This window comes from Cygnus olor, chromosome 14 (genome assembly GCF_009769625.2).
Source record: "Cygnus olor isolate bCygOlo1 chromosome 14, bCygOlo1.pri.v2, whole genome shotgun sequence".
Taxonomy (NCBI): Eukaryota; Metazoa; Chordata; class Aves; order Anseriformes; family Anatidae; genus Cygnus; species Cygnus olor.
Genome location: NC_049182.1, coordinates 6,234,915 through 6,255,444, shown reverse-complemented (window position 1 = coordinate 6,255,444; position 20,530 = coordinate 6,234,915). Strand labels below are relative to the sequence as shown.

At 64.4% G+C, this 20,530-nt stretch overlaps 2 protein-coding genes across 5 annotated transcripts; one reads left to right on the top strand and one right to left on the bottom strand.

The window, feature by feature from the left end:
* Nucleotides 1-92: 92 nt before the first annotated feature.
* On the bottom strand, nt 93-5,337 carry GM2A (GM2 ganglioside activator). The gene is made up of 4 exons (XM_040573596.1): nt 5,007-5,337; nt 2,803-2,955; nt 1,930-2,112; nt 93-1,821 (listed from the first exon to the last, which is right to left on the bottom strand). Exons 1-4 carry the CDS (start codon nt 5,124-5,126, stop codon nt 1,666-1,668), a joined length of 612 nt encoding a protein of 203 aa, XP_040429530.1. The 5' UTR covers nt 5,127-5,337; the 3' UTR covers nt 93-1,665.
* A 4,341-nt stretch (nt 5,338-9,678) lies between these two features.
* Nucleotides 9,679-17,651, top strand: CCDC69 (coiled-coil domain containing 69). 4 transcript variants are annotated; one of them, XM_040573537.1, is made up of 9 exons: nt 9,679-9,961; nt 13,996-14,059; nt 14,428-14,591; nt 14,720-14,807; nt 14,995-15,068; nt 15,230-15,331; nt 15,675-15,794; nt 16,063-16,160; nt 16,287-17,302. In XM_040573537.1, the coding sequence occupies exons 1-9, from the start codon at nt 9,914-9,916 to the stop codon at nt 16,453-16,455; spliced, it is 927 nt and encodes a 308-aa protein (XP_040429471.1). In that variant the 5' UTR covers nt 9,679-9,913; the 3' UTR covers nt 16,456-17,302. The 4 variants fall into 4 exon arrangements, with proteins under 4 accessions (XP_040429471.1, XP_040429467.1, XP_040429469.1 ...); XM_040573533.1 differs by having other exon boundaries at nt 9,696-9,961; nt 16,268-17,646; XM_040573534.1 differs by having other exon boundaries at nt 9,710-9,961; nt 14,428-14,595; nt 14,724-14,807; nt 16,268-17,651.
* Nucleotides 17,652-20,530: the final 2,879 nt, after the last annotated feature.

Below are 20,530 nucleotides of genomic sequence, written 5' to 3'. Positions count from 1 at the left end.
GGCGGCCCCGCAGCGCCGATCGCGACCCGGCGGGGGCAGCAGCTCCCAGCCCGCCCCGAGCCCCCCCAGCGCCACCAGGCTGCAGCTCCGCGTCCTCGTACGAACGTTTATTAAGGGCCCGGCACCCGCCCGGCGCCGGGGCGCCGTGAGCAGGGAGCGGGTGGGGGGGTTAGCGGGGCTGCGGGCACAGCGATCCGCAGCGGCACCTGCAGCGGGGCGAGGTCAGGGCACGGGGAGGAGGTGGGAGCACATCGGGACGGCGAAGCACCTCCTGCAGGCTCTGCCAAGGCAGCCGTACCGTGGTCAGGGCGTTAAAGTGCTTGGGGGACCGGCAGCAGCCACGGAACGCCAGCGAGGGGGGGACAGATGGGGGTGAGGGGGTCACCGGCACCTCTGGGCTGCGGGGACGTGGCTGGTGTCAGAACAGGGTCAGGCAGTGCTCACGGGCAGTGTAGCTGCAGCAGGACGGATGCTGCCCGCTCAGCCCAGTCCCTATCTGCACCACCAACCCCCAGGCTGCAGCTGAAGGGCCCCCAGACATGACCAGGCTGCTGGTCTTGGTGGTGCAGTCCCAGTTAGCGCCACGCTGGGTGCAGCATCCTGCCTCGGCTCGGTCCCAGGGGCAAAATGAGATGACCAGGACTTGTCCTCGGCCAGGCTGCGTGTCACAGCCGCGTCCCACCCGGAGCAATCGGGAGCAACCGTGGCCCACGGCCAGCCACCTCCCCGGCTGCTGGGAGCGGCACGAGCCGCCTGGTGCCTTGTGACAGGCAACGTCTGGCTGGGGTTTGGGGCTCTCCCCCTTTTTGTGCTCGTTTTGTCACAGGCAGGTGCACGGGGAGGTGTCCTCACGGGGGCCTCGTGTCTCCGAGCTGGCCCCATGCCCAGGATGGGGCTGCACCAAGGGCACACCTGAGCTGCCGTGCTGGGGACAGGCCTCCTGCAGCTGCTCTGGGGACACTTCTGTGAAACGGCCCCGTCTGTGCTCCAGCCAGAGGTGGGGACAGCCAGCACAGCTCACCCTGCATCCCTCCAGCCTGCCCCCGGCACTCCCCACATGCTCCCTCCTTTCCTTGGGCTGCTTCAAGAAATATTGCTTTTCCCTGGAATGTTTTTTTTTTTTTTGTCTAAAATTCCCCTGGTGAGATTAAGAAAAGTTTAAAAAAAGGGCAAGCAGGTAAAAAAACAGCTACCCCCAAGCTCCACCATCAGGCTGGGGGGTAGGCTCCAAAGCTACCCTGTTCTGGGCTGGGGACATGGGTGGTGGGGTTGGGGACGGAGGGACAGCCACGGGGGACCTTCTGTGTTTAGCATGAGAGGGGGGAAATGGGGCAGGTGTATGGGGGTGCCTCCTCCTGGCAGCGGTGTCACTCTCCCTGCGGGGACAGGGCTGGGGAAAGCTCCTGAGCCCGCCCAAAGCTTTTCTCTCCTCCTGCTTCAAGTGTTAGTTTGGGACCACAAGGAGGGACACGGCGGTTGGGGGGGGGGGGGTGCAGACAGGGCAGCAGAGGCAGGGACGGATGTGGGGTGGGGTGGGGTGGGATGGGATGGGATGGGATGGGATGGGATGGGATGGATGAGGTTGGATGGGATGAGATGCAACTGGACAGGATGAGATGAGGAAAAAAGGTGGCGGGGAGAAGAGGGACGGCCCTCCCCTGCCCCTCACTGGGACTGCAGGGAGAAACCCAGCTTGACGCAGGCGAGCTCCTCTCCTTTGCTGCTGACGACCGCCCGCACGCGGTAGTTGCCGTTGGTCATCCAGGAGGGCAGCTCGACGTCGGGCAGGGCGAAGTCGCTAGCCGGCAGGGAGTAGGAGCCCTGCGGAGAGGGGAGATGTGTAAGCAGGACCCCCCCGAGCCCCCCGTCACCCCCCTGAGACCACCCAGGGGCACCGTGGCAGCCTCGCCGCCCGCCCGCGGGCCGTACCGCTTTGAAGGGGCAGTGGCAGGGGATGCCGTAGGTGAGCAGCGGCTCCGGGCAGGGGGTGCCGGGCGGGATGAGGGTGTCGAGGATGGTGCAGATGTCGTCGTAGGTGCAGCTGCCCAGCTGGTCGATGCAGGGCAGCTGGATCCAGAGGTCGCCCAGAGCCTTCTCCACCACCAGCACCGTCTGGAAGAAAAGGTGTATGGCACCAGTACAACCAGCACGGGCACCCAGAGCTACCTCTCACTCTAGAAACCCTCCGGGACGTCTGCGGGTCCAGCACAGGCCCTCATCTCCTTGGCCTCCTCCCTCCTTCCTCCTTCTGCTTTCGGTTCCTCTCCTCCCACAGGTTTCCCTTCCCCCAGGCTCAACCTCACCCCTTTCCTCCGAGCTCTGCGTGCACCCGCTGCTTCCCCTCCTCGCTGCCCCAAACCACCTGGCCGGGAGAGGACACGGCACCTTGCCCCACAGCCCGGCCCCCGGCAGGCACCGCAGTGCCGCTGCTGCTGACCTTGGGCAGAAAGCCGTCATGGACGTGTTTGCTCTCATCCCCCAAAGTCCCCCAAAAGTGCTGCAGCACGGCCGGGCTGGCCGGGGCACGTCCCGGGATGGAGCAGCCGGGTCTGGCCACTGCGAAATAAGTGCTGCAAGGCTGGAAACGCCCAGGGCACTTTGCGCTTTGTTTTCTCCCTGGTTGGTACATCCCCGGGACGTGAGACGCATCCCAGGCTGCCCATCCACCTGGGGCACGGCTGGGGACGTTCAGCCCAGCACCGCTCTGTGCCCGATCCCCGCAAACGGCATCTGATTTCTGGCCATTTTCTGGCTCCTGGTGGTTTCGTGGGGCTCCCCGCCCGCCCTCGTCCCAGCACCCACCTTCAGAGGGGAGGCCATGGCCTTGTTCCCGTTCACGGCCGCGCTGATGCGCAGGTTCCCCGGGATGCTGATGGGGTCGGGCGCCACAGAGAGGCTCTGGAGCACGACGGGATCCTTCCCCTCACCGCAGTTCTCCCAGGAGAAGCCCCCAACCTGCGGCACCGGGGGCGAGAAGAGTCAGGTCCCGGGTCAGCCTTGCCCTGGGTTTGCAGCGGGCTTCCCCAGGGCTGGTCCCCCACCACACCTGCCCACAGACAGGCAGAAAATGACCTTCAGCCCCCCCTCAAAAGCCAAACCCTTACTCCCCCTCCTCTCTCAGACTCCCAACCCCACGAGTCCCAGGGCATTTCAGGATCTCCCCATCGGAAAGCAATTACAACACCCCATTTCGTGTACATTTTCCCCCCAAACTGCGTTCCCAGGCTGCCATCTCCGCACCGGCCAGGTCAGCCTTGGAACACCTGGTGTGCAAACAAGGTGAAAAACATTTTTCACGCCGGTTTCAGTACCGCAGAGCAAGGGTTGTGAAAGGGAAGGTGAGAGGAAGCGGGCTGGTGGTGTGGGCTGGCGGTGGCCGGAGCTGCTCGGTGCACAGTCGGTGCTCGGGCCGGGGCAGCTCCCGGCCTTGCCCTGGGAAATCGGCTCTCGCTTTGCACTTCAAACGTGGTTTAATATTTCCCCAGTCCCTGGTGCTCGGGAGAGGCAGACGAGCCTGACTCATCAGCCTCCGTGCTCCTTTCCACTCCTCCAGACACCTCGCGGGGCGGGCGCTGAGCCAGCTGGGGGACCTGGCCTGGGGGAACGTCTGGAGGAGCCTGGCAAGCGGCTGGGCCGGGTGGGATAAGGGAAACCCACGTGCAGGGGATGCCAGGCACACGCAGGGGATGTCACACGGATGGGGGGACATTGTTTGTGTGTCCTGGACCATTTGCTGGGGGTTTGGGAGGGGGGAACGGGGTCGTGCCTGCAGTGTGGCCAGGAAACCTCGATGCTCCGGCGCTGCTCCTCCTCGCCCTGCTCAGCACCCTGGGCTCATGGGGAAGGCCAGGCTCAGCCCTCTGATGTTTCCCCCGTGTCCCAGCAGTTGGAAAAGCCAGCACCGAGGGCTGGCAGCACCCTTTGCTCCCAAACCACAGCGTGGAGCAGAACGATCCCTCGGCGCCAGCGGTGGTGGCAGCCTGGCCCCGCTGGATGCGCCGGCTCACATCCATCAGCCCTTGGGCAGCCTCTGCCTCTGGGACTGGGCGAGCAGGTGGAAGCAGCCAGAGCAGGCGGGGTGCTTCAACCACAGATAAAAAAACCCAAAATCTGAGGCGGGAGGATGCCGGGGCCGTGCAGCACGAGCAGGTTTGGCTGGAGCTGCCCTGCAAGCGGCGGCGGCTGCGCGCCCCGGTGCCCGCCCCGGCGGCGGCGCTGCCCACGCGGGGAGCAGCCCCAGCTGGGCGCAGGGCAAGCCAGGGCACGGGCAACACGTCCTGGTCTTTTGCAAGAGCTCGGAGCCCCGGCGGCCCCGTGCCCGTGGGGCTGAGGGCCCAGAGGTGAGGAGGAAGGGGGACGTTGGAGCGTGGGTGCGTGCGGCTGTGCGCCCCCTGCCCCTTCGCAGAGCCCTGTCCGGCCGTCGTGACCTGCTCTCCCCCCCGCCCCAGGCAACATCAGATTCACTGGAAAAAAATAAAAGGTTTCCTTCCACAGCACGTGAAAGTCACGCGGAGGTTCCCCAGAGCTGCCAGGGTGTCTTCTCTCTGTGTTTTGATCGGCGAGGGTTGATCCACCTGCCTGGCGCTGCGTGGGAGAGCGCACGGAGGGGAGGAATAACGCCGAGGCTGCGCCGAGCACCCGGCCGGCCGAAAGGAGGCCGCCGGGCTTCTCCTGTCCAAGGGATTTGTCCAAACCGAAATTCCTGGCCGCTCAGAGACGGGAGGATCCCGACCTCCAGTCTGCAGCCGTGTGCCCAAAGCTGCGGTGGGGTTCGTGGGGTCCCGCCTCGCCCCCAGCCCTGCTCGGTGACACCGGGCATTGCCCGGGGCGGTTGGGCAGGGGCAGAAAACACATTTGCTGTCTTGCAAAACCCCGCAGCGTGGTGAGAGCCCTCCCGGCCGACCACACCGCCCTCAGCTCCCCCACAAAGCCCCCCCCCCCCCAGCCCCCCGGGCCCCCTTCCCTGCAGCCAGGGGAGCGGGCAGGAAGGCTGGGGAGTCTCTCACCTTGCTCAGCCTCCTGGAGCCGCTCCCCTCCACCAGGAGCTGCGGCCGCAAGCCGCCGAGGGCGGCCGGGCACAGCTGCAGCAGGGCGCAGAGCGCCAGCACCAGCCCCGCTGCCGGCATGGCCACGGCGGCTCCGCAGCAAGGCAGCTGCTCCGAAATCGGGGACGGGCGGCGGGGAGGGAGATGCGAGAGGCGAGGCTGGCCGGAGGACGCGAGGAGGTTTGCTGGAGCTCGCTGGGCCTGGGCTGGCAGCGGGGAGGCCGGGGGACCAGGACGCGCTGTGCACCGGGGCTGCACCCTGCTAGCTGCACGCCCAGCCCATCTCCTGATTCCCCTCCCTCCGCTTGTGCATGCTCACAGACTTTCCCATCCTCCTTTTTTTTTTTTTTTTCTTTCATCCCTTGTGATTATTTGTTTTTTTCTTTGATTTTTTTCCCACGAAGCACGGGGCTGGAGCTGCAGGGATGCAGGACGGGAAGCGGCGCCTTCCCAAGCACCCGCGGCTCGCCCTTCACCAGCACGGGGGGGGCTGCCAGGGCAGGGACACCGAGGTGCCCACACCGTACCTGGGCACCCACAGCACCCAGCGTCGGACAAAGCATCTCCCCATCTCCCACCCCCCATCTCCAGCCCCGCTCGGGCTGGCCGAGACATCTGCAAGCATGCACAGGGTCTGTACGTGCCCCCCCCCGTGCCCCACCTTGCTCCGCACAAGGACACACAGCAGCTGGAGCAACCTGAGACCCAGCTCCATGCCGCGCGTGCTGCAGCAGGGTGGGGGAACCCAGTTTGCCCCAGCACCCCACTGCCCACCGCCCACCCCCCCCATTTCACCATTTTACGCCCCCCCCCCCCCGTCCCATCCTCCCCCATTCGGGTGCCCCTGCCCAGCCCCAGTTTGGGGTCGTTCCCCACCAGCCCCAGGGGACAGCAGGAGGGGACACGAGCGGGGCAGGTCTCAGGCTTTCCTCCCATCGCGTGTAGATGCCGGCCAAGCTCCCCGTATGGTTCCCGGCCCTGGGATGGGTGGCCCGGCTCCTCCAGCCCTGCCGGAGCTCTATTTTTAGCTTTTCATCCTTATTTAGCAGCACGGCCGGCCGGGAGCATGCAGAAGGACGTGGGATCGGGCAGGGGCTGGGACGGGTGCTGCCCCCAGCGACAACTGTGCCCCTGATCCCCCTGCCGGGGCTTAAGGGCGAAGAATAAATAGCCCCCATTCCTGCAGGGCCTCCTCCTGCCCGGGAGCAGGGCGGAAAGTTTTCCCCGGGATTGGTTTCACTGCGGGGGCTTGGAGAACGGGCATGGAGATGCGTGGGGAGGGGCGCAGGCACCCAGCACCATGCCCTTCGGTGGCCTCGCCACCAGCGTGGGTGAGGGTTTCAGTCCTCCATCCCCATCCTTTCCACATGGCTTTTTTCAGTGTAAAAATAAAATAAAATTAAAATTAAAATTAAAATTAAAAAATAAAAATTGAAATTGAATGTACCGGTATGGAACATACTGTGATGGCAGGTTAACCACCTTTTTTTGTCTGGAAGATCGCAGAGGCAGGAATGACTGGAAATCACCACTCGTCCTCCATGTGTGGAGGCCACCAAAGGAGCCCGAGAGGCTTTTTTGGCCCCAGCACACACGAGATCCTTCCCATCTCACACAGCTCTCCGAGCTCCCCCACCCAAGCTGCGCCCAAGTCACGAGGTCTCCGCGGATCTGGCTCAACGCCTTTGATTTGCATAGAAGAAAAGCAGCCGTGAAGATAAGTGACAAGGCTAGCGACTTCGCGTCTCCTTTACAAAAGCAGTCTGAGAGCAAACAAAATGGGGGCCAAAGGCTGCAGCCACTGAGCCCCCTCGCTCCATCCCCCTGTGCCTGCTGGGCATCACTGGCTCCTCGCCGCTAAATCTCTTTTTTCCCTTCCTCCCTCTCTTTCCTTCTGTCTGTCTTTCCGTCTTCCCTTCTTTCCTTCTTTCTTTTTTTCCAGGAGTGTTGGCTTCTGGAGGAAAAAAAAAAAAAAAAGCAGGAAAGGGGAAAAAGGCAATGAACGACCGCACCAGGTACCTGTGCCCATGGGGCACCCAGGTGGTGCAGGGGTCCAGCCCCAGGAGGAACCCCCCGTGCACCAACCCCCCCCGCTACCTCCCCATCCTGCCCAGTCCTCACCAGCTGCAGCTGGAGGGAGAGAGACACTTGACCAGCTTGCACAAATACTTCTCTTATCCATCAGCTTTGGCAAACACTTCAAAGCGCCATCGGTACAAATTAACTCTGCTGGGTCAGCTGCCACCCTACTCAGGGCAATTCAGCAGAGCACGAGATAAACCCTCCTGGGATCGCTTTTCCGGGCAAAACCCTTGGGGTGTCTCCAGTCGCTGTCGTTCCTGGGAACCTGGGGAGATCGCAGCATCCCTGCCACCTCCAAAATCCTGGCAGAAATCCGCGGCCACCCCTGGGATGGGGCAAGGCTGGAGGGGCCAGCGCAACCCCAATTCCCCCCTGCAAAATCCTCCGTGTGCCTTCCCACCTGGCAGCAGCTCTCACCCCCCTGCACTGCCATCCAGGCTGAGAACAGCCCCACAGCTGCTCTGATTCACATCCTGCTCTTTCCCCACGCCACGGGGGCTGGAGGTGCTGGCACGTCACCCCCCAGGCAGGCTGCGGGCAGGGGCAGGGGGACACAGGTGGCACAGCCTGGGGGTGCTTAACGGGAGTCCCAAAGACTTGCTCAGTGAGAAGACTTCGAGGCAAACTTCAAAACAAGACGAAGTCGCCCCGGGTGTGTTGGCCGTGCACTGCTTCTGCTTTCCTGTGTTTGTGCAGGCAGAAATCCCCTCTGCCATGGTCCCCTGCATCTCCAGCGTGGTTTGCAGACACCGGCCCGTGTGTGCCCGGTGCCCCACACTCCTCAGCACTGCCCAGATGCTTTCTCGGGAGAAGGGGAAAAACCACATGGCCATGTCCTGGTCCTCTCCCCATGGAGAGCCCCTGCTTCGCTCGGAAGCAGCTGGGCATTAAAGTTTCCGGCTGTTTAACCACTACCCTGCAAAGGGAGCAGATTATCGATGCACTGGGGCAGAGGAGAGAAGCACATCAGCAGGGCTGGTAGGGGAAATCTCTCCAGCGGGGCGCATCCTGCGCAGCCCACCCAGGAAAGATTGGAGAAACCGAGAAATGGGTAAAATCAAGCTAAAGCAGGAGATCTGGGGGCAGCACAGGCAGCAGGCAGTGTTGGGGATGAACCGGAGGAATCCAGAGCCAGGCTTTGTGGGGCATCTCAGTGCCTCCCATCTGCACCCCACTACGACCCCAAATCACCACGAGCACGCGTGCACACCGCTGGAGATTTGCCCACCAGCAAGACGTGATGCCAGCTGGACGCTCCTCAGCTGTGCACGCAGTTGTTTCGTCGCAGCCACGGCACCAGCAGCGTGAGTTCAGCCCCAAAATATGCGTGCGCTTCTGCGCTTGCCTGCGCGTGTGCCTTCAGCCTCCGAGATCTGGCCCAGGATTTTTAATTAACCCTGGAGAGGTGGAGACCAGCTCCGTGCGGCGAGGAGCCTTTTATCCCGGAAAGGATCTGCTCGGCCTGGCAGCCAAGTGCTGGGGAAGGAGGCTTGCCCCGTGCGTGGTGCTGGGGGAGATAAGCGCAGCGACGCTCGCCGTGGTTCCGAGCCGGAGCAGCCGACGCCAGGAAGCCGCCGTGACTCACGGCACTTCTCCCAGGTCCTGCAGCACCTACCCAAGAGGACGCAAGGCAGCCGGTCCCACCAGTCCCCACCCTCCCATCCCAGAGGCATTTCACAAGTTCCCTGGGAAGTGGGGGTGTCCCCGTCCCCATCCCGGTGTCACCCCAGCAGCTCGGGGCAGCAGCACCACCTCCGAGCCGCGGGTGACGGAGCAGCCGCGCACCTCGGCGCCTCCCCGGTGGCACCCTGCCACCCGCCCAGCCGCGGGCTGCTTGGACTTCTCCCAGGGGAAAGTTGGAAAATGTCAGAATAGAAACTTGTTGACAAAAACTGGCGGTGTTTCCATTCGGGCACAGCCTTGTGACCAGGTTGAAACACTTTTTACGGCGGTGCTGGGTGGCAGAGTTGTTTTCTTTTTTTTTTCTTTTTTTTTTTACTTTTTTTTTTTTCTTTTTTTTTTAAGGTCAGGATGTGTTCTCTTTTAGAAATGTTTGCTATTTTATAGCATTTTTAAAAAATCACCACAACCCAAACACGTGGAGGAACCTGCCTTCTTTGCCCCCAGTTTTTAGACAGGACACCTTCAAACCCACGTGTCTCCCTCCCTGCTCAGGACCCTTTTCCACACCACGGGATTTCCACCCAGGAAAGGGCACCCTGCCTCCAGACCCAACACTCGGGGCACTTCGGGGTGCTCAGCAGGGGGGGGGAGCCCAGTCCGCATGAACAACCCCAAAAGCCCCCTCCCTCCAGCACAGCTGCCAGCAGCAACCCCCCCCAAAAAAACAGCGCCTCCCCACAACCACCCCCCCACGAGCCAAAACTTCCCGGGGCGACGGCAAAAGCCGGCACGGGCGCCGCCTTCACCCCTCAGCCCTTTTTCCCAGGGTGGGGGGGCTCACAGGGACAAACCCCCCCGCTGCAGGCCCCCCCCCCTCATCTCGGAGCATCCCAGAGATGCGCACCCAGGGCCAGCCCCGGGGGCGGGCAGGCAGCGGAGCGGGGCGGGGGGAGCCCTGCCCGCTGCTCGGGGGTGCAGAGCACCCTCTCCCGGCGCTGCCTGCGAGCAGCCTCGGGGATTTATTTTTTTTTTTTAATTATTTTTTATTAATTTATTTTTTTTTTTCTTCTTCTCTGCTGGGACAGCCCCGGCGGAAGCCGCTGGCCGGGGGGGGGATGCAGCGCCCCGCGCCCCGAGGCTGAGCGGCTCCGGCCGGGGGCTCCATGGGCTGCACGGGCAGCGCCCTGCGCTGCTGCCCCGCCGGTGGCAAGGTAGGGCTGCGGGGGGGCGGGGGGTGTCCGGCGTGGGGACGGGCTCGGGTGGGACAGAGGGGGCGTGGGGTTAGGGTTTGCTCGGGGTCTGGCTTTGCTCGGGGGCCGGGCTTTGCGTGGGGTCAGGGTTTCTCGTGGGGTCCGGATTTCGCGTGGGGTCGGGGTTTGCGTGGAGCTGCATCTTCACGTGGGTTCAGGGGTTTTGCGTGGGGTCAGGGCTTTGTGTGTGGCTGGGGTTTTGCATGGGGTTGGGGCGTGCGTGGAGCCCCGCGTGCACTTCTTGGGTGGAGGGCACCGGTGTTTCGCAGGGGGCTCCCCGCCCGGGTCCCCCCCTGCCTGGTTGGAGCAGAGCGGAGTGGAGCAGCGGGGCTGTCCCCCCGCTGTGTGTGAGCCCCCCCGGTGTGGTGGTGGTGGGGGCACCGGGCACGGCGGGGGGAGCAGCCACCTGTCCTGCCGCACCCCTCCGGGAGAGCCCCCGCACCACGTGGAAGCCGTCCTGAAGGCGGTGAGGCGTGCGGGGTGGTAATGCCCCTTGGAAATGCTTGTCCCGTGTAGGATGGGGATGGGTTCCCCCAGCTGGACCTCTGCTGTCCCCACAGCATCCCCCCCACCCCAAAAGCTGGGTCTCCCCCTTTGCCATGCCCCCCTTGTGCCACAAGTGACACTCGTGCAGGGGAACGCTTCGAGTCCCCCGCAGTGCATTGCTCTGCACCAAAGAGGGCTTCTGCAGGTTAAACCCCAGAAATTATCCGCACCTAATTGCTATCTCTTTTTTTGACGTGACCCCGTTGGCCTCGGGGTTGTTTGTGAAGTCGGACGTGCTGCGCGCACCGCTCCCGTGGGTTGTGGTGGCGGGAGGCTGGTGGGGCAGGAAGGACGTTGGAGGAGCCCCGCGGTGCCGGCGTGCCCCTTGCACGGGGAGCCCCTTGCACGGGGAGCCCCTTGCACGGGGGGCAGCAGGAACACGCAGCCCAAACCCGACCCGCTGCTGGGATGTGCGGGGGGAGCAGGCTCGGGGCTTGCGCACACCCGGAGCCAGCAAGTGTCTTTATTTACAGCACTCGCCAGCTCGGCTGCTTCTCTGTATCATGGAAAAAAAACGCCCTCCTCTGTGTCATGAGATCAGACGCTTCTGGGCCGCTTTGAGACTCCGAGAGCTTGCAAGAAGGGGGCACGGGGCAGGGAGAAATAACAGCCCAGAGGCCCCAGGTGCTGAGAGCCGCACGTTTACCGAAATGCGGAAATTTGAAGGCAGTCTGCAGGCGCCTCCCTTCCTGCGCTCTCGCGCTCTCAGCTCTCAGCTCGGCCCCGCCGTGCTGCTTGCCGCCCTTCGCACCCCGCACAACATCCCTGCTGCTATGACTGAGTTGCAAGTTAATCCCGAAAGCGGCACCAAAAACCCCCTTTATGGCCAAAAAGGGTAAAGAAGGGCACGGAGCCACTGCTGCCCGTGCTCTCATGCCCAGGGCACCGACACGTGGGGTGCGAGACCTCCCCCTGCCCATGGAGCACATCCCTCGGGGCTGCTTGGGGAGGGGGGACCCCAGAAACCCCAGGGGGGTCCTGGAGGACCATGGGGACACGGTGGGGATGTGACCGGTCCCACGGCGGAGGTGACCTTGGGGAGCGGGTGCGGGGCCGGTTGCGGTGGGCGGCCGGCATACCAGGAGCCCCGGGGGAGGCAGCTTGGCAGCCGCGTCCTTCCCGGCATCGGCATCGCCGGCAGCGGGTGATAAGGCGGCGTGGGCACAGGTGCTGCGGCCAGGGCCCGTTCTCAGGGCCCCTTCCCCTCCTGGCTCTCTCCGTGCACGGTCGCCGCTTGCTTTTCGGCCTCGAGAAAGTTTGGGGTTGGGGCTTGGACGCTTTCCAGGGCCGGGGTGGGTTTGTTTTGGAGATAGGGGAGCTATATGTAGCCGCAGGAGCCAGGGAGAGAAAGCCCGAATGCAGAGCTCGGGGCTGTCGGCGGCACGAGTGGTTTGTGTACGGAGGTGACAGTCAGCCTGTCACACGGCCCTGGCAGGGGACAGAGCAGCAGCAGGGAGAGGAAGGCAGGTCCCGCAGAGCCGGGCAGCACCGAGCATCTGCTGGGACCCGGGGAGGCTGTGGGGACGTTGCCCAAATCCTGCCCCTGCTCTGCACCACGGCCACAAAGCAAAACCGCTAACCTAGGGGCCCGTTTGGGATTTAAATGCCCGTTTCCTGCCTCTTTGTGATTTCATTTGTTGTCGGTAAGGTTGCATAGTTTGATTGCCTAATGCGCATGTAAAACAGGAAAAGGGGAAGAAAAATACAGTGCAGAAAGCCACCTCGCACGAAAAGCCGAAGCAGAGGCTGCAGCTGACCCGCAGCTGCCCGGAGCCTCCACAGCCGTGTGGTGCAGTCCCCACGCTTCGAGGTGACCAGGGTTCGGGTCGAAATCCTGATGAAGTGACCCCAAAACAGTTTGTTCCTAGAGGTAGGAAGGGTGCCGTCACTTGTAGCCTCCCGGAAAGCATTCAGATCTGTCTCTCGGTGCTGGCATACCTCTCGCTCCATTTCTGAGCTTGATGCAGTTTAAAATCAAACCTCTTGAACTGCAGAGGGGCTCTGAGACTCCTGCTGGATGTAGGGCATGGGAAGAGGGGAAAAGTGCCCCGGATCCGTGCTGGGGACGTTGCCTGTGCAGAGCTGGGGGTGCCCAGGGCTCCTTGTCCCTGGGCATCACCTCCGCAGGTCTTTGGGGGCTGCTCCTGCAGGAGGCACCTGCATCCCGCTCCCAGATCATCCAAAAATCCTTCAGGGGCGTGTGGGAGGACAGTCCTCCAGCGCAGCCTTTGCTTGGTCACAGTGAAGGCTCTGAGGGGGCTTCTGAGGTTCCTGAGGGGGCTTCTGAGGTTCCTGCGGTGCCCCCAGGCTCGCAGAGCCCCAGCCTCTCATCCATCCACCCCCTGCCAAACTCCAAACCCCAGCACGGGACACGGGGTGGGTTAAATCGTAGAGGGATGCACATCAGCACCTCAGAGGCCCCCACAGCCATCGGGACACCATGACACGTGGCGGTGACATTGGCACCATTATCACCGTTACACGTGGAGCACCATTTGCACCATTACCGGGAGCAGCCCGCTCTGGGCGTCCCCCCGGGGCTCGCACGGAGCAGGAGCGCCGCGCACCCCGACCTCCCCGTACCTCCTCGCCCCGCCGCCTGGGCCGGGCTCAGCGCCGCGTCCACCAGCGCCATAGAAGGGAAGACAGAGCCGCGGCTTCGCAGAGGCTCGGAGTTCCCCTGCTCTGTCTGGCAGCCGCGCTTCCCTGCGGCTTCGCAAGGGGGGCCGCCGGGAGGAGAGGCAGCACGCCTCCAGCTCCCTGATCTGCTTTGCCTTTGGGGTCCTGGGCACCCGCAGGCTGCAGGCTGGGACGGGTGGGTCGTTAGGGTCAGCGTGTTTAAGGGTTGCTTTGCCAGGGGCTGGGGAGCAGCCCGCAGCCCTGCCCAAATCCAGGGCGATGGCACCAGGGCTGGGTTCGCCCCGCGCCGGGGAGGCAGAGCTGCGAGAGCCGGCGAGCTTTGCTTCTCCCTTTCAGCAGCGGATAAAAACACATCAATCTCCTGGCTCTGCTCCCTCCTCCGACCCCAAGTGACCACACGGGACCCCCGCAGGGCTGGAAGGCAGCTCGGGGCTCCGGCTCTGGGCCGTGGCGGCCCCGCAGGAGCGCCCCGGGGCCAGCAGCACATCGTGCGCCCCGAGGTCAGCGCCTGCGCCCGCCGCCAGCCCCTGCCTGCAGGCAGCCCTGCCACTGCCCCGACTGCCTCTGATTTATTGCTGCCTTTCCTTTCTCGCTCCGGCACGTGCTGTGTCGAGGCGAGGTTTAAAGCCCGGCAGCACGGTGCGCTTGGGGTGCTGCACAGCACCCAGGGCTGGCCCCGAGCATCCCAGGAGAGCAGGGACGGGGCAGGAAGAGGGCAGAAAAGCAGCCAAAGTGCTGCCTGCTCTCCCCTGCCAAAAAGTTTTCTGCCCCAGCGTGTTTTGCACCGGCACCTTGTCTTTCTCTGCCAGAGACAGCTGAAAGCCCAGCAGAGACCGGCTTCCCAGGAGCTCACAGCTTTGAAGACAGAGAACGGTGAGAAGGAAACTGGCCTCCCCCAATGCCCTGGCTCCATGCGATGCCCTAAAAGCAATAAAACAGCCCCTGGCGGCTGTGCCCGAGGGTGATGGCTCTGGCTTGGGCACACGATAAGGGAGGGAAGAGACAACAGTGATGGCATCCCATCATCAGGGGCAGCTGGGTCATTCCTGGGGCAGGAGGCCTCGCAGCCTGCCAACACTATCCCAATCAGCGCTAATTTGCACTGACAGGGCGGGAGGCAGGTTTTTGTCCAGTGGAGAAGAAGAGAGGGGCTGGCCCCAGGCCGCCGTGCTGCCAGGACACCGAAGCAGCACGGTGAGCAGGATGCGGCCGGCCCCGTTTCAGCCCCGTTTGTGTTGCAGCCAACGCCGCCCTACAGCATGGAGCTGGGCAGGAGAAGGCAGCGCTGCGGGACGAGCAGGGCACGGAGGCTGCACAACTGCTCCGAGGACATGAGGAGGAGGAGGAGAGGCTGCGGGGAGCCCCGGGGACAGAGGCCGAGGGACCCCGAGGTGTCAGCACCCAGGTGGGTCGGGAAGGCAGGTGCTGGCGGGGCGCAGTGGGGTGGGGAATGCTCAGCCAGCGGGGACATTCGGGACACGGACCTGGCACCCCTCCTGCCCCGTGGGACGCTCAGGGTCTGTCATCTCCCAGGTGGAAAAGGGAAAAGACGTGGAGCTGAAGGAGCAGCTCTCGGAGCGGTTCGATGCCCTGCGGAGAGAGCACGAGGAGACCCTGCAAGGTGCGCGCCGGCCCCTGGGGAGAGCGATGCTCCCGCAGCCCCCTGGCACTGCCGCGGCCCCTCCAGCTCCCGTGGGGCTGTGGGACACGGGGGTGCCACCACCCGGTGCCACGGCACCGCAGGGCTCGGGCCGGGCTCGCTGTGCGTGTCCTCGTGCCGGTGACACTGGGCATGTGTCCCCCCGCAGAGCTCCGGAGAGCGCACGAGCAGGAGAAGCTGCTGCTGGCGGAGTCCCACCACAGGTCCCAGGAGGCCTTACAGGTACCCAGGGAGAAATCCCCGGGGACGGGGTGCCCACGGAGGACCACCACAGGGTCCCCAGCATGCCACAGAGACCTGGCCCAGCCCTGGGGTTATCGGAGTGCCCCTGCTCGGGCAGGAAACCCAGACACCCCCCGTCCCGCTTCTTCCCCGGCTGCCAGGAGACGGTGGAGGCGCTGAGGTCCCAGCTGAAGTCCTTCCAGGAGAGGATGAAGCGGGTGGAGGAATCGCTGCTGAGCAGAGACTACAAGAAGCACATCGAGGTGCGGGGAAGCGCGGGACCGGCGGCTCTGCGGGCTGCGCGGGGTCACGTTAGTGTCTGGGAGGCGTCCTGCCCCCAGGGCTTGGCCCAGAGCTTCTCCGATGGACCCCGACAGCGGGTGCACGGGATGGAGCCGGGGGGGTCAGCTGAAGGGATGAGTAAAACCCCGTCCCTGGGAGGTGTGGGGGCTGCTTGGGTCCCTTGAGCACAAGCCACGGGCAAAGCCTGGTGCACCAGGGGTTCAAACCCATCCCGGGCCATGGCTAGCTGAGCCAAGGGGGGGACACGGTGGCCCCGCGCGCCCACCCTGCTGTGGCTGCTGACCCCCCCTTCATCCCCTCCAGGAGCACGGGAGCCCCAGCCCGTTCTGGGAGCAGGAGCTGGAGAGCCTGCACTTTGTCATCGAGATGAAGAACGAGCACATCCACGGCCTGGACAAGAAGCTGCTGAACCTGGAGACCGTGGTGGGTTCGGAGAGGGGTGCGGGTGGGTTTTGCTCTCTCCATCTCTCCTCCACACCCGAGTACTGTCCGGAAACTGCAGCTGAGGTGGAGCTGGATGGAGCCCGGTTCCTCCCTTGGAGTGTGGAGGGGACGTGGGCACAGCAGGCAAAGCCACCGCGCCGCCATCGAGATGGCTCCCCAGTGGATGGGGCGTCGGGGGGCTCGGAGGCACGAGGAGCTGGCCGTGGGCATTCCCAGCCCCCTCCTCACCCCCACGCTCCCCTTGCAGGCGGAGAGGAACCTGCTGCTGGAGGAGAAGGTGAAAACCCTGCAGCAGGAGAACGAGGACCTGCAGGTGCGCACCCAGAACCACCTGGTGATGACGAGGTAGGTGCTCATCGCGGGCTCATCCCGCGTGCCCAGCGGCTCCTCGGCCGAGCGCAGCACCCACGATATGGGCAGAGGTGGCAGCAGCGGGGCCGTGCGTGCGGCAGCGCCGCTGTTTGCCCGCAGGCAGCTCTCGGAGGAGCTGCTGGCCGCCCGCGGGGCGCTGGAGAAGGAGTCGCAGCTGCGGGAGCAGGCTCGCCGCGAGAAGGAGGAGCTGCTGTACCGCGTGCTCAACGGGGGGGACGGCTCCCCCTTCCCCATCGCTGCTGGAGACGTGCCCCTCATCGCCACGTAGCACCGACGACGGGCTGGCCGGGCTCTCCTCCGGGCACGGGGCCCGGAGATGCCGTCACGAGCGCTTCCGCTCCCGGGGCTGGCCCTCGGGGTGGCCGTGTCCCCGCGGTGGCCCCCTGCACGGGGCGATGGAGCACTTCATGGGATGCCCACGCCTGCCTTTCCCCAGCCTGCGCCCTCCCTGTGCCGCAGGGGGGCCCTGCACCGCGCCGTGCCCACACCCCTGCCTCTGGTGTAAGGCCATGGGGCTTTTGGGGGGTTAAAGGGGCCGGCCAGGGCACACGGACCTACATTGGGCTGGATCCGACCCCGCGCTTGGCTCCGAGCACACCCAGCACCGGTGCTGGAGGTGGGACAGGCACTGGGGGGGCCGTGCCCAGGGAGCCCAGAGCTGTCCCCATCCACGGGGCAGGGCTCCCACCGCGTCCCCCTCTCCCCGCTGCCTCCTCCAGCTCCATCCCACAGCCCCACGGCTCAGGCACGTCCCCGCTCACCGCCACGCCAAAGCCAAGCCCTCCCTGTCCCCGCTGCCCACCAGCCAGCCCCATCACCCCCCCTGAGGCCGGGCAGAGGCTGCGTGCCCGGAGGTGCACAGCTGGGGAGCAGAGCGTCCTCCCCCATGGGGGAAATGCCTCCAGCACGGCTGTGGGGTCGCGGCGCACAGGAGGGACACGGGTACGGGCTGGATGCACACGAGCACTTTCCCCTGGGAAAAGCGGCCCTTCCCTGGGGCTGTGTAGCCGAGGTGCGTGTGTGTGTGTGTGTTGGTGTGCGTGTGTGCGTGCACCAGGCCCATGTGCTACTGGCTGTAACGATTACAAGTCTACAAGAAGCAGCAGCCTCAAGAACCCAGCGTTGGTGGTTTTTGGAGATTTTGGTGTTTCGGGTAGCATCGTGCGGCAGGGCCCCGTGTTCCGCTTGTAGGGTGGGAGCCGCGGCCCCATAGGAAGCCCCCCACTGCTGGGCCCCCTTTTCTGGCTCCTTCCCCTGTTTCTCTGGTTTGGGTGCCCCCGCCCCCAGCCCACGAGCTGCAGCAGGCATCTCAGCGTTTCAGCAGACATTTCCGTCCTTTGTGCCGATCTTATCGGGGTCGGGGAAAGGAGGCAGCCAGGAAGGCAGAACCAACCCCCGCGTGCCCGCTCTGCGTCCCCACAGCTCCCCGCAGCCCTGGGGGACAGCAGGACCCCAGCTGGTGGGGGGACAGTCCCCAGCCTTGCACAGTGGCCTCGGGACAGGCGGGTCACCCTGCTGTGCCAAAACCAGCCGGGGCACAGCATGAGGAGCCTCCCCTCTGCACTGCGCAGCTGGGGATGGGTGGCACCAGGGAGGATTCGAAGACAAAAACCTACAAAGACCAGCCAAAACACTCAGCCGCTTTATCTTCTCCAAGCAAACCTCCTTGGGCAGGGGCTCGCCGTGAGGGTTGAGGCTGCCGAGGGGGAGCAGCCCCTGGGCACACGAGGCGGAGGGAGCCGGGTGGGGGGCACCGGCACGTCCCCTCCAACTGGTGCTGGGCGCACGGGCACCGCACCCCCGGACCTGTCCCCCAACACAGCTCCCGGGGCTGCTGGCTCTCGGCACTGTGACGGATCCCGTAGGCAAAGTAAACAAGGAAACCTGGGAAAAAGTGCAGCAGGGTGGTGGGGTCACTGCTCTCTCCCCCAAACCACCGTGCTCGCCCTTTCCTGTTGCTTTGGGCCTCATGTCAGAGGACGGGGTGCTCCCACCACCACCCACACGCACACACATCAAAACCAGGCGTCTCCCCATCCATCCACCCAGCTCCACTCCGTGGTGAGCAGACACACAGGTGCTTGACCCCAAGAGCTTGCTCCTCAGGCCGCGGGACTCGCCGAGGGCCGTGCAGAGCAGGCAGGGCAGGCAGGAGGCCGCGCGGAGCCGTGCCAGCAGGCAGCAGTCGGCGGCGAGGCCGAGGGGCGGCAGGGGGGGGCACGCAGGGGACCTGCGGCCACCGGGCACAGCTCCGCGGGCTGGCCCCGGGCTCGCAGCCCGGCCGGGCTCCCTCTGCTCGCAGCAGGTTGCCAGCAGGCCAGAGGCAGCCCGGCCGTGGGAGCTGAGCCGAGGCTCCTGGCCGTGGAGGTGGGTGCCCACGGTGGGGAGGGGGGTTGGTTGAGGGGTGCCCGTGGGGGTGGTTTGGTTTTGGGTATATCTGGGCAGGAGGTGCTGCAGGATTCGGGGAGGGGGGCAGTAAACCCCCACAAAGCCTGCCCAAGGGTAACAGGACCTGTTGTCTCTTTTACTGAAGCGCTCTGGTTCGGGCACAGATAGGAGCCCGCTATCTGACCTGCAGGATGCGGGGGGAAGAAACCAAGCCCTCACAGTCCCCATGGAAAACCCCGTGAGCTGTCAGACGCCTCCGGCCGTGCTTTATTAAATGGGGATGCAGCAAAGCCCTGGCTGACCCGAAGCCGACACAACACAGCCCCTTCCCCACGGGGCTCGCCCCCTCTCCACCCCCGGGGTCCTTCTGCCACGAAGCTCCTCGCTCACCATGAAGGACGCCCTCTCGGGGGCTCTGAGGCTGCCTCCAGATGAGCAGAGCTGCCGCCAGGACCCCGAGCAGAGGCAGGGCAGCGAGGCAGCCGGCCCCGCAGGCACCGCTCGCCCCGCCGAGCAGCAGGGCTGGGGGGGCACCGGGACAGCGCCTTAGGGAGCAGCTCCCCGGGGTGACAAGGGACAAAAGGATGGGAGCTGGAGGCTCACCGCAGCGGGTTTGGCTTTTCATTCTAGCCAGCATGGGAAGCAGAAGGAGGGAGAGGTTTCCTCAGGCGCCAGGCATGCAGCCAGCTGCGGGGCTGTCAGGAGAGGGCAGGAGGGAGCTCGGCGTGCGCTGCTCAGCACCATGCTCCCCAACCTGTGTCCCCATGGGAAACCCATGCTGATTCCCCACCTCTGCCACCCGGGTCCCTCTGCCTCCGCGCTCAGCACCTTGGTGAGCTGGAGATGCTGGTGCCAGGGACAACGCTGAGGCCAAGGGACCTCACCCCCAGCCAGGATTTCCTTCTTTGCAGAACATATTTTCACCCTGCAACCCCCGACACCCCCCTCTGGGTCTCCAAGCATCTCCTCTTCGAAGGAAACTCCCAGCTCCTTGGGATTCCCTGGCCCTGCTTGGCTTCCCCCACGGGTTTTACCCTCAGATGTTTTACACTTTTTACTATTTGTACACCATTTCATGCTGGGGGGATAGGGGCTCTTGGCTGTCCTGCCGAAGGAGGACATCCTCCAAGCCCTGCTCGAGGTTAGCGGCCAGCCCAGCTGCTCGCCCACCTGCGGCCCCCGCGGACACCAGCGTGGCCACCACCGGGCACCGGCGGCAGCTGACTTTGGCCAAAGGCCCGAAGCGGGGACAGCAGGGCAGAGCCCACGCTGCGTGCTTCAAGTCCCATAGTCTGCTATTTACGGGGCCAGGAACCCGGCTGGAAACCCAGCACCACCCCAGCACCTATGCAGTTCCCACCATGATGGGGATCCCCAAGGGGACAGGGGCAGCTCTGCAGCAGCTCCCAGCCCCGGGGGCACTGAGGGGAGCCCCAGCCCCCAGGGACAGCAGCGGGGGCTCCAGGGGCTGGAGAGAATGCAGAACGGCTGCATGCCCCCCCCGCCCCTGCAGCACTCCCCCACTGCACACCGCAAATCCCACTGGGAACATTTTACCATGATTTTAAAAAAAAATAAAAAAAAAATCAAAATCACTAAAAAAATCAGGACCTTCCTGGCAAGACATGCTACTTACCCTGGCAGTGCTTTAGGCAAACCTCTGCAGCTGCACACCGGAGAGGAAGGAGCATCAGCCCCAGCAGCCTCCCCACTTGCCCCTCGTGCTTAAATCCCTTTGGGAGCCTCTTAAATCCCTCGGGGAGCCTCCCGGCCCTCCCCTGCCCCCACCCACCACCCCTGCCCTCCGCTGACCACTGCTGCAGTAGCACAGAGGGAAATCTATGCAGAAATATGCTTCCCACAGCACCTTCCAGATCATACACAAGAGCACGCAATGCTAATAGCCCCAGGACATCATTTGAGGGGATTTAATTAATGCTTCCAGGCTGCTGGTG